This window comes from Oncorhynchus keta, chromosome 6, assembly GCF_023373465.1.
Source record: "Oncorhynchus keta strain PuntledgeMale-10-30-2019 chromosome 6, Oket_V2, whole genome shotgun sequence".
NCBI classification, from domain to species: Eukaryota; Metazoa; Chordata; class Actinopteri; order Salmoniformes; family Salmonidae; genus Oncorhynchus; species Oncorhynchus keta.
The window spans coordinates 41,751,810-41,764,772 of record NC_068426.1 but is presented as its reverse complement, the minus strand read 5'-3'; the positions used below and the strand labels follow the sequence as shown (position 1 = coordinate 41,764,772).

The window sequence follows — 12,963 nt, the reverse complement described above, 5'->3', positions numbered from 1 at the left end:
GCTAGCCATTAGCTGCTAACAGCAGAGAACTGCTAGCTAACAGGCAAGCAACAGTAAACAACTTTGTGAGTACAAACCCTGAGAAATCTCCCTGTTGTGTTCAGTGATTTAAGCAAATAAACGCCTGGGCTGTTAATTGAAGTTTTGCGGTACCAGAGTTACGGACATAATTTTTTAAGTTTTCTGAGAGTGCTCATGTCTCACTGGTGCTTGCTTCGCAGTCACCCAAAAGCCTGAATCAGTGGACTCTGGGAAAAGAGAAAAGCCCTCTGGCAAAGATGAGCGGATGGTGGAGAAAAAGGAAAAGAAAGAGATGACAACAGAGAAGGAGAGAAATAAAGGTTATAGCTTGCTAGCTGTGTAAAATGTTACGTTTTTCCAAGTGACCTGTAGTTTGTAGTTCATAGGAGATGAGGCGAAGTGAACAAATTCTGACTTCGGTTTTTCGGGCCCTTTCTGACTCTCACAGTTCCCCCCCAACCTGAGGCAGAGGGCCCTGGAGAGAGTGAGAGCCCCTCTGAGGGACTCACAGGTCCCCCCCAACCTGAGGCAGAGGGCCCTGGAGAGAGTGAGAGCCCCTCTGAGGGACTCACAGTTCCCCTCCAACCTGAGGCAGAGGGCCCTGGAGAGAGTGAGAGCCCCTCTGAGGCAGAGGGCCCTGGAGAGAGTGAGAGCCCCTCTGAGGGACTCACAGTTCCCCCCCAACCTGAGGCAGAGGGCCCTGGAGAGAGTGAGAGCCCCTCTGAGGGACTCACAGGTCCCCCCCAACCTGAGGCAGAGGGCCCTGGAGAGAGTGAGAGCCCCTCTGAGGGACTCACAGTTCCCCCCCAACCTGAGGCAGAGGGCCCTGGAGAGAGTGAGAGCCCCTCTGAGGGACTCACAGGTCCCCCCCAACCTGAGGCAGAGAGCCCTGGAGAGAGTGAGAGACCCTCTGAGGGAGAAGGAAAGGAGGAGATTGAGGCAGAAGGTATCTGTCATGGTGTAGGATTTGAAAGACTGCATTAGTTAGTAGTTTTATAACTCATTGTGCTCCTTTGAAATAGACTGGATCAATTAGGTACACTAGTAATATAAATGAATGAACAGACGGGAGGATGAACAAACAAAATAACAAATCAAGGAATGATGTGATCCTTTGGTGCTCGCAGCCCCTCCAATGGCTGAAGTGGAGGGGACGGGTGGCACACAGGAGACCGGGAAACCCTCTGAGAAAAAGGAGGGGAGGGAGGAGGACACAGGAAAAAAGACTGAAGGTATCTTCTGTGGATGAGCTGTACATGTATAGAGCTAGTGTGTAGTGCTAGTGAGTGTATAGTCGAAGCCTGTCGAAGTTGGAGCTTGAAAATAGGAGCAGTCAGACAGTACTAATCAACCTGTAGAGAAATAGATCTCCAATCTCTCATTCTTCCTCTGTGGTGATCCAGAGGAAGTTCGCGAATCACCTGAGTGGGGAAGCTTGGGTCAGGAGACCTTGGAGCCCCCTGAGAGAGGAGAAGAAGAGAAGAAGAAGTGGGAGGAGGAAGAGAGTGAAGAGGAGAGAGAGTATGCAAAGAAGAAAGGTAGAACGTATGCTAGTGTGTAGTGTACACACCCTATAGGTTAGGATCCGGTAGATTCCATCTCTCCCAAGTAGGGTGACCACATGTCCCGGATTGTCCGGTACAGTCCCACATTTGGCCCTTAGTTCCACAACCAAACAATCACGCATTTTATCAACAAATTCAAACACCGCTAATTTAGAAAACAGCTAGATTTGTCCTGTATTTCAGTCAGACATTCCAACCTGTCTCTTGCAGTCATGTTGCACGAAAGAAAAAATACTTAAAACACTTCTCCAATCGTTGCTGAGATCTGACATCGGCGAGACAAAGACATCAGACTACATTCCAGCTAAACTTAGATAGGACAGTTGCCTAACTACTTTATTCATGCTTCTGACAGCGAACTACTAATGTAAGTAAATAGCCTTATTAGACTGAAAGATATAAGGTGATTTCGTCAAACTTATGAGGCTCTCTCTCCATGCTCATTGCTCATTCACCATATTTGCTGCTACTTCACTCAATCCCGTTTTAAAAGTCTCCCTTCCTAACTGTTTTACATCCCCCGAGACCAACCAGAAATGTTTCCTTGGCCAAAACTATTCCCAGATTTTCATAAAAACAGCCACACACGGTCTCTCGTTTCTGCAAAAGAGTAGGCTAATTAGCTCATTTTGGTGCAGTAGGGATGTATTGCTGCCGGATCCTGTGATTGTTTAGTAAAGTTAGATCAAAGCTGAGTCCATGTCTTCGACGATCACATAATGATTCATTAGTATTATACATAACATAACCAAATATAATAGCATATTATAATGTTACTGATGCACCAAAAACACCACGTTGGTCATTTCTGAATAGTCCCAAAAATATTCTCATGCTTTCAAAACTCAACAGCGGCCGCCACTAAATCAAATGTATTTATAAAGCACTTTTTACATCAGCAGATGTCACTAAGTGCTTAACCAGAAACCCAGCCTAAAACTGCAAACAGCAAGCAATGCAGGTGTAGAAGCACGGTGGCTAGGAAAAACTCCCTAGACAGGCAAGAACCTAGGAAGAGACCTAGCGATTATAAGAGTACATGGCCATTAAGGCCAGATTGTTCTTCAAGAAATTCAAACGTTCATAGATGACCAGCAGGGTCAAATAATAATCACAGTGGTTGTAGAGGGTGCAACAGGTCAGCACCTCAGGAGTAAATATCAGTTGCCTTTCATGCCAAGCGTTCAGTGGTTGAGACAGCAGGGGGGAGAGAGAGAGAGAGAGGGTTTGAAAGCAGAAGGTCTGGGACAAGGTAGCACTAGGCAGCATTTTCTTTGATTGAAACTAAATACAAGAAGGTTATATAGTTTGTTAACACCATCTTCTCTAATTTGCTCACGAAAAAGTAATTGAAGAGCTAAATGCATGTTCCCATGAAACCGATTCAGATCCAATGATTGTCATGCAGATGCAGTTTTGACGTTTCACTGGTAAAAGGTGAAGAATGCTGCCAACATTTTGTGTTCATGTAGGCTACACTGTCCCACAACATAATTCTGTTGTCCCGCATTTGGGTATTTTAAATGTGGTCACCTTACTCCCAAGCCATGTCCTTACTATATCTAGATGATGACCAACCCATAGAGATAAAACTAGCTGTACCCAAGTAAGATTGGCGACAAACTGTTCCATTCCCAGGACATTGGGGCTCTACAACATCAGCCTCTCTATAATTATATCTCTATGGAACAACTTCTCAAAAATATGCAGCTGCAATAGGTAGCCCATAGGCTACATTGTTGCGCTCTAGCATGGGCTGTTTGCATGTTGTGCTGGGTTGCAGATTCAGGTTGGATCCAGGAAACCCTTCTAAAACAATGATTCCTTCATCTCCTGAAGGGATTCTCAAGCTCTTGATCTCAGGAGGAGAGCCCCAGGCCAGACAGTTGTATGGGATCATATATGATGATTTCAAAGGTAAGACACAGAACAATAGTAGCTAGCAGTGGAGTGACTAGGGATGCGTACAGGAGACTGAAGCATCATCCGGGCATGGAATCTTGTTTAGTAAGTGGACATCAGTTAGTAGAGTAGATAGAGGAGTAGATTGTAGGGTAGAGAGTTAGTAGAGTAGATAGTGGAGTAGATTGTAGGGTAGAGAGTTAGTAGAGTAGATAGAGGAGTAAATTGTAGGGTAGAGAGTTAGTAGAGTAGATTGTAGGGTAGAGAGTTAGTAGAGTAGATAGTGGAGTAGAGAGTTAGTATAATAGATTGTAGGGTAGAGAGTTAGTAGAGTAGATAGTGGAGTAGAGAGTTAGTAGAGTAGATTGTAGGGTAGAGAGTTAGTAGAGTAGATAGTGGAGTAGAGAGTTAGTAGAGTAGATAGTGGAGTAGAGAGTTAGTAGAGTAGATTGTAGGGTAGAGAGTTAGTAGAGTAGATAGTAGAGTAGAGAGTTCATAGAGTAGATAGTAGAGTAGAGAGTTCATAGAGTAGATTGTAGGGTAGAGAGTTAGTAGAGTAGATTGTAGGGTAGAGAGTTAGTAGAGTAGATAGTGGAGTAGAGAGTTAGTAGAGTAGATAGTAGAGTAGATAGTTAGTAGAGTATATAGTGGAGTAGAGAGTTAGTAAAGTAGATTGTAGGGTAGAGAGTTAGTAGAGTAGATAGTGGAGTAGAGAGTTAGTAGAGTAGATTGTAGGGTAGAGAGTTAGTAGAGTAGATAGTGGAGTAGAGAGTTAGTAGAGTAGATAGTGGAGTAGAGAGTTAGTAGAGTAGATAGTGGAGTAGAGAGTTAGTAGAGTAGATTGTAGGGTAGAGAGTTAGTAGAGTAGATAGTGGAGTAGAGAGTTAGTAGAGTAGATAGTGGAGTAGAGAGTTAGTAGAGTAGATTGTAGGGTAGAGAGTTAGTAGAGTAGAGAGTTCATAGAGTAGATTGTAGGGTAGAGAGTTAGTAGAGTAGATTGTAGGGTAGAGAGTTAGTAGAGTAGATAGTGGAGTAGAGAGTTAGTAGAGTAGATAGTTAGTAGAGTAGATAGTGGAGTAGAGAGTTAGTAAAGTAGATTGTAGGGTAGAGAGTTAGTAGAGTAGATAGTGGAGTAGAGAGTTAGTAGAGTAGATTGTAGGGTAGAGAGTTAGAGTAGATAGTGGAGTAGAGAGTTAGTAGAGTAGATAGTGGAGTAGAGTTAGATAGTGGAGTAGAGAGTTAGTAGAGTAGATAGTGGAGTAGAGAGTTAGTAGAGTAGATTGTAGGGTAGAGAGTTAGTAGAGTAGTTTGTAGGGTAGAGAGTTAGTAGAGTAGATTGTAGGGTAGAGAGTTAGTCGAGTAGATAGTGGAGTAGAGAGTTAGTTGAGTAGATAGTGGAATAGAGAGTTAGTAGAGTAGATTGTGGAGTAGAGAGTTAGTAGAGTAGATAGTGGAGTAGAGAGTTAGTAGAGTAGATAGTGGAGTAGAGAGTTAGTAGAGTAGATTGTAGGGTAGAGAGTTAGTAGAGTAGATAGTGGAGTAGAGAGTTAGTAGAGTAGATAGTAGAGTAGAGAGTTAGTAGAGTAGATAGTGGAGTAGAGAGTTAGTAGAGTAGATTGTAGGGTAGAGAGTTAGTGGAGTAGAGAGTTAGTAGAGTAGATTGTAGGGTAGAGAGTTAGTAGAGTAGATAGTGGAGTAGAGAGTTAGTAGAGTAGATTGTAGGGTAGAGAGTTAGTAGAGTAGATAGTGGAGTAGAGAGTTAGTAGAGTAGATAGTGGAGTAGAGAGTTAGTTGAGTAGATTGTAGGGTAGAGAGTTAGTAGAGTAGATAGTGGAGTAGAGAGTTAGTTGAGTGGCATTGAAGACATTTTCACTGTCTGAATGACCAGATCAGTGGCAAAAACTGTGAAAAGATTCCTTTTCTCTGCGTGTCTTTGTTGTCTTCCTTTTCATTGTTTCTTCTGTCTGACTCGATCATCCCTCCTCATCGTGTTGGTGTTGTTTGGCTCACAAGGTAAGCATCTACATGTCTTATTCTCTGTCACTATGTTGTATCCACGGTCACTATCTAGTCGTTGCTAATCACTATTTATCACCATTCAAACAGGTCCATTTGCTCCCTGTCCAACACTTCTCCTAATGTGTGACAGAAATATTATTTATCCCTATTTTGAATGCCAATTCATATAGGCATACGGAATCTACCAAATAAGAGCCTCTCCCTTGTTACAATATTTTATTTACGGCCTTCCGTGAAGTCCCATCTGGACTTTTCCTGCATTTGTGGAACAATGCCCCATTCTCCCTCTCTCCCGTCTGTGGTGTAATTGGGTATTTATATCGAATTACTGAGTAACGTTTTCTCACCTGACCCATCTTTTATCACTGAGAGAAGCATTTTATGTGAGCCTGTGCAAGTGTGTGTGCGCGTTTTATGTGACTTCTCAGTTCGCAGTTCTCCCCTCTCAAAACAGCCCATAAATATTTCAGTGTCATCAACCAAACAATAATAAATTAATAATGTGATGGCTAATTAAACAGCTAAACGCCAACTTTTTAGTGTGCATTTAAATGTGTATTTGCATAAACATGCCTGGTAAACGCCTCCTTAGAGGACAGCGATGCCTTGCAGCGCACACACACTGCAGCTGACTTCTGAAGCTTAATAAAACCTTAATTAGGTACAAACCTCAGCAAAGATAATCGCAGGAAGGATCTCTCTCTCTCTTTCTACAATGATGAAAGCACTCATTATCGATTCATTGACTCAGATGGCCGTTACGTTAAGATATTTGAAACGTTCCTAAATTGTTAATATCCTCAACCTACTCTAACTGTTTATTAAAACTGTTGGGGGTACTCGAGGAGTGGAGTTGGGAAACATTGCCCTATGTCCCACTGTTAATAACACTAACTCTTCTCTCTCCCCTCCAATGTCACTACTGTACTCTAACCGTCCCATAACCATTCTTTAACTCTTCTCTCTCCCCTCCAATGTCACTATTGTACTCTAACCGTCCCATAACCATTCTTTAACTCTTCTCTCTCCTCTTAGACTGTGAGTGCTACGGCCACTCTAACCGCTGCAGCTACATAGACTACCTGAACATCGTAACGTGTGTCAGCTGCAAGCACAATACAAGAGGACAGAACTGCCAGCACTGCAGACTGGGCTACTTCAGAAACAACTCAGCTGAACTGGATGATGAGGGTGTCTGCATCGGTCAGTCACTCTGTGTGTGTGTGTGTGTGTGTGTGTGTGTGTGTGTGTGTGTGTGTGTGTGTGTGTGTGTGTGTGTGTGTGTGTGTGTGTGTGTGTGTGTGTGTGTGTGTGTGTGTGTGTGTGTGTGTGTGTGTGTGTGTGTATTTACTGCAGAATAGTCATGGGGCATTGTGTGTTACACAAACAAAGTGTGTAATGTTGATTCACCAAGGCATCATTGATCAACCATACAGTTTAGACAGATCAGCATTTCCATCTCCAACCGGTAAATGTGGAAAAAGAACAACAAAACACAGACTGAGACAAGACTATTATTATTTTTATTCAACTAGGCAAGTCAGTTAAGAACAAATTCTTATTTTCAATGACAGCCTGGGAACAGTGGGTTAACTGCCTGTTCAGGGGCAGAACGACAGATTTGTACCTTGTCAGCTCAGGGGTTTGAACTTGCAATGTTCCGGTTACTAGTCCAACGCTCTAACCACTAAGCTACCCTGCCACCCCAGGGTAGCCTCGAGTTGACTGTGGTGTTGATGTAGTACATCTGCAGGTGAGCGGAGGGAGGCTAGGGGGGGTAGGAGGTGAAATTGGGGGGGTCGGGGGGACGACGACAAGGCCTTGGAGTCAGCACAAATGAGGCCCCATTAGCTCACCTGCCAGGCTACTGGCACACTGAGACTGGCACCGAATCAATACAGAGCAGAGAGAAAAGGAGAGAGAGAACGCAGGGAGAAAGTGTGTGTGTGCGACTCATGCACTCATGCAAGCACACACCAAATGAAATAAATATATTTTCTAACATGTCTTCTCTCTCTCGTTCTCGTCTCCCCCTCCCTCACCAGAGTGTAACTGTAACCAGATGGGTTCTGTCCATGACCGGTGTAATGGGACAGGTTTCTGCCAGTGTAAAGATGGCACTACAGGGCCCAAGTGTGACGACTGTTTCCCTGGGTACTACTGGAAACAAGGCTGCTACTGTGAGTATACAGCGGGAGAAGGCCTTGGAGTGGGGGTGGGGGGGTGGAGAGGAGTTTTTTTTTTAGGTGCATCTATGTAAGTGCCCATGCTTGTATTAAATTAGAAATGTTGTAGGGAAAAAGTCACAGATATAGTGCCCTTTGTTCAGATGCAGAAACCTCTCTCCACACTCTGCCACTTGGTCTTTGTGTTAATCTTAGCATCCATATCTCCTTGCTTACCCACTGGGACTGGGGCGTGTATCACGTTAGCAGCATCTCCTGTTCCTTTAACCTCTTGGAACACTAGGGGCAGTATTTCATTTTTGGATGAAAAAAACGTTCCCGTTTTAAACAATATAATTTGTCACGAAAAGATGCTCGACTATGCATGTAATTGACAGCTTTGGAAAGAAAACACTGACATTTCCAAAACTGCAAAGATATTATCTGTGAGTGCCACAGAACTGATGCTACAGGCGAAACCAAGATGAAACTTCAAACAGGAAATGAGCAAAATTTTTGAGGCGCTGTTTTCCATTGTCTCCTTATATGGCTGTGAATGCGCCCTGGACGAGCCTACACGTTCTGCTGTTTCCCCAAGGTGTCTGCAGCATTGTGACGTGTTTGTAGGCATATCATTGGAAGATTGGCCATAAGAGACTACATTTACCAGGTGTCCGCCCGGTGTCCTTTGTCGAAATTGGTGTGTAATCTCCAGCTGCACGCATGCATCCATGTGATTCAGAGGAGAGAGGAGACTTCCACGAACGATATATCATCGAAAAGATATGTGAAAAACACCTTGAGGATTAACTCTAAACGACGTTCACCAGGTTTCAGTCGATATTATGGAGTTAATTTTGAAAAAAGTTTGGCGTTTTGATGACTGAATTTTCGTTTTGTTTTGGTAGCCAAACGTGACAAACAAAACGGAGCGATTTCTCCTACACAAAGACAGTCTTGTTAAAAGGCTAAGCTTGAGAGCTAATATATTTATTTCATTTCATTTGAGATTTTCATGAATAGTTAAAGTTGTGTTATGCTAATGAGCTTGCGGGATAATTACACTCCTGGATACAGGTTTTTTTTTCGTAACTCATTACCATAACGCAACGTTAACTATTCATGAAAATCGCAAATGAAATAAATATATTAGCTCTCAAGCTTAGCCTTTTGTTAACACTGTCATCTCAGATTTTCAAAATATGCTTTTGAACCATAGTTAAACAAGCATTTGTGTAAGAGTATTGATAGCTAGCATACCATTAAGCCTAGCATTCAGCATGCAACATTTTCACAAAAACAAGAAAAGCATTCAAATAAAATCATTTACCTTTGAAGAACTTCAGATGTTTTCAATGAGGAGACTGTTAGATAGCAAATGTTCCGTTTTTCCAAAAATATTATTTGTGTAGGACAAATTCGCTCTGTTTTGTTCATCACGTTTGGGTAAGAAGAAACCCGAAAATTAAGTCATTACAACGCAAACTTTTTTCAGATTAACTCCATAATATCGACAGAAACATGGCAAACGTTGTTTAGAATCAATCCTCAAGGTGTTTTTCACATATCTATCGATAAATCATTCGTGTCAGTTGACTTTCTCCTCTGAAGAAAATGGAACGCGCATAGACCTGGAGATTACGCAATAATTTCGACGGAGGACACCGGGCGGACACCTGGTAAATGTAGTCTCTTATGGTCAATCTTCCAATGGTATGCCTACAAATACGTCACAATGCTGCAGACACCTTGGGAAACGACAGAAAGTGCAGGCTCATTCCTGGCGCATTCACAGCCTTATAAGGTACCATTCCTCTCACTTTTTTCTTCTTCCTCCCTCTCTACCTTCATCCACACCTTCTCTCTCTACCATGTCCTTCACCTTCCTCTCTTCTGCCCCCCCCCCCTCTCTCCTACAGCTAATGTGTGTGACGAGGAGCTGCTCCTGTGCCAGAATGGTGGGACGTGCTCCCAGAACCAGAAGTGTATCTGTCCTCCAGAGTTTAAGGGTGTGCTGTGCCAACAGTCCCGCTGTGAGGGGGGCAAGGCCTGTAACACCGCCTCCACCCTCCACCTCCTGGCCCTCGTCCCCCTATTGCTCTGCGTCCTGCTACCACACCTTTTGGCCACATTAACTGCACACTGAGTCACCTGCTGCCTCCTCAAATACAGGGGTAACTGTTGTGTGTGTGGGCAACCCCAGAGAGGGAAGAGTGGGAAAGGCCTGCTTGCTGGCCAAGGACCCTATGAGCACACACAAACATCACAAGACTGTTACTGACTCGGGGAACCCCCCCTGTTGTGAGACTTCAGAGGAAGACTGAGGAAAATCAAGACAACCAACCCACTGTCTCTCCCTTTATACGAGAGACCTGGAGAAATCGCATACCAAAAAGCATTATTATTACTATTAAACGAGCAAATGAGAACACTTTAAATCATTACTGTTCACTATGAAGAAGAAGGGAGGGAGGGAGGAAATGGCTGATGTAAAACAATGACGTACCCTTTGTCTTTATTGATTTGAGTTAATGCACCCCACTTCTCTTGAGACACTGCACTTACTGCTGCGGAAAGAAAGACAGGGATTGTTTGACTAGACATGAGCGGGGAGCTAGAGGGAGGGGGAGGGCTAGGTCGTGATTCGTTGCTAAGGACTCTACTTAGAATATTAACCAGGTTCCATTGTTTGACTAGACATGAGCGGGGAGCTAGAGGGAGGGGGAGGGCTAGGTCGTGATTCGCTGCTAAGGACTACTTAGAATATTAACCAGGTTCCATTGTTTGACTAGACATGAGCGGGGAGCTAGAGGGAGGGGAGGGCTAGGTTGTGATTCGCTGCTAAGGACTACTTAGAATATTAACCAGGTTCCATTGTTTGACTAGACATGAGCGGGGAGCTAGAGGGAGGGAGGAGGGCTAGGTCGTGATTCGTTGCTAAGGACTCTACTTAGAATATTAACCAGGTTCCATTGTTTGACTAGACATGAGCGGGGAGCTAGAGGGAGGGGGAGGGCTAGGTCGTGATTCGTTGCTAAGGACTCTACTTAGAATATTAACCAGGTTCCATTGTTTGACTAGACATGAGCGGGGAGCTAGAGGGGGGGGCTAGGTCGTGATTCGCTGCTAAGGACTCTACTTAGAATATTAACCAGGTTCCATTGTTTGACTAGACATGAGCGGGGAGCTAGAGGGAGGGGGAGGGCTAGGTCGTGATTCGCTGCTAAGGACTACTTAGAATATTAACCAGGTTCCATTGTTTGACTAGACATGAGCGGGGAGCTAGAGGGAGGGGGAGGGCTAGGTCGTGATTCGCTGCTAAGGACTACTTAGAATATTAACCAGGTTCCATTGTTTGACTAGACATGAGTGGGGAGCTAGAGGGAGGGGGAGGGCAAGGTCGTGATTCGCTGCTAAGGACTCTACTTAGAATATTAACCAGGTTCCATTGTTTGACTAGACATGAGCGGGGAGCTAGAGGGGGGGAGGGCAAGGTCGTGATTCGCTGCTAAGGACTCTACTTAGAATATTAACCAGGTTCCATTGTTTGACTAGACATGAGCGGGGAGCTAGAGGGAGGGGGAGGGCAAGGTCATGATTCGCTGCTAAGGACTACTTGGAATATTAACCAGGTTCCATTGTTTGACTGGACATGAGCGGGGAGCTAGAGGGAGGGGGAGGGCAAGGTCATGATTCGCTGCTAAGGACTACTTAGAATATTAACCAGGTTCCATTGTTTGACTAGACATGAGCGGGGAGCTAGAGGGAGGGGAGGGCTAGGTTGTGATTCGCTGCTAAGGACTACTTAGAATATTAACCAGGTTCCATTGTTTGACTGGACATGAGCGGGGAGCTAGAGGGAGGGCTAGGTTGTGATTCGCTGCTAAGGACTACTTAGAATATTAACCAGGTTCCATTGTTTGACTAGACATGAGCGGGGAGCTAGAGGGAGGGGGAGGGCTAGGTCGTGATTCGCTGCTAAGGACTCTACTTAGAATATTAACCAGGTTCCATTGTTTGACTAGACATGAGCGGGGAGCTAGAGGGAGGGGGAGGGCTAGGTCGTGATTCGTTGCTAAGGACTCTACTTAGAATATTAACCAGGTTCCATTGTTTGACTAGACATGAGCGGGGAGCTAGAGGGAGGGGGAGGGCTAGGTCGTGATTCGCTGCTAAGGACTCTACTTAGAATATTAACCAGGTTCCACGACTTCGACTCGAAAACAGACTTGTTTTCATCTTTTTCTGTCATTAATGTATCTCATGTGCCCACCGACAGACTGAGATGATACATTTAATTATTACAATATCCAGAGGTTTATCAATATTAAGATTTAAGTCACTATTACGGGCGTTATAGGAATGAGTGTTGCCACCATTTAGCAAGATTTAATCTTCACACAGTATTCAGGAATAAAACAATCTAACTTATCAACAGTCTAAAAAGAGAGAGAAAGGGGGAGAAAGTATCAATATTATAAGTCATTATTTGAATATTTTTTGTGGAGATTCTTTTTGTTTAGTTATAATACATGAACTATTCCAGAGGAGCATTTTATTACACTGTAAGCTTTACAGTAAATGTGAATTATTTACCTGTGCTTGTACTTTATTGATTCAATTCATTCTTTCAAGAGAAAAAAAAATGTGTCACTACCAACCAAAACTCTCAATTGTCTCCTCAATTGTCTCCTCAATTGTCTCCTCAATTGTCTCCTCAATTATCTCCTCCAGATTGGAACTGTCTGGATTGCTGAAAAGTGGGGGAAAAAGACAACCTCATTCATTGGTATTTGATTTCATTTAGGTCTGACATGTTTCATGCAAATGGTAAAATAATTGACATGAAGAGTGACGCCAACAACTGAATCTGTCAAACCACTATGAGATTCACTCATAACGACAGACAACCCCAATGCACATGAGAATACAATCATAAAAAGTTGAACAAAAATTGCACCATAATGTCCAGACAAACATTTTCCCCCGTAAGGTTCTGACAAGTGTTCTCCTTGTAGAAATAGACTTACTAGAATGTAAAAAGCGCCCAGACCACTATTTTTATTTATATGGTTCTCCCACTCTCTCTCTGTCTCTTGCAGAGATCATCGTCGTCGTGGAAACCCCAGGCTTACGGGGTCATGTTAATGACACCCTAGGCACTGTGTTGCATCTTTTACGAAGCTTTTGTAAAAAAAATTAAATTAAAAAACATTTCAGTGAAAGAGTAGTACCTGGCTTTGTAGTCACTTGACATTTTGAATAAATAGAGAACTACAGGAGAAATGCAC

The 12,963-nt window shown here is 43.6% G+C and overlaps 1 protein-coding gene across 9 annotated transcripts in view; it reads left to right on the top strand.

Moving 5' to 3' along the window:
• LOC118370628 (netrin-G2-like) overlaps positions 1–12,267 on the top strand; it is a 132,485-nt gene extending 120,218 nt beyond the window's left edge. For 2 of the 9 annotated variants that reach the window (XM_052521639.1, XM_052521641.1), the window contains 2 exons: positions 222–341; positions 695–3,496. In XM_052521639.1, coding sequence (XP_052377599.1) covers positions 222–341; positions 695–1,005 — 431 coding nt within the window. In that variant the 3' untranslated portion in view covers positions 1,006–3,496. Of the gene's footprint in view, positions 1–221; positions 342–694; positions 3,497–6,542; positions 6,711–7,552; positions 7,688–9,591; positions 10,541–10,595; positions 10,736–10,784; positions 10,977–11,166; positions 11,264–11,636 lie in introns of those variants that run through there. The other 7 variants (XM_052521642.1, XM_052521644.1, XM_052521643.1 and 4 more) reach the window with 7 other exon arrangements.
• Positions 12,268–12,963: the final 696 nt, after the last annotated feature.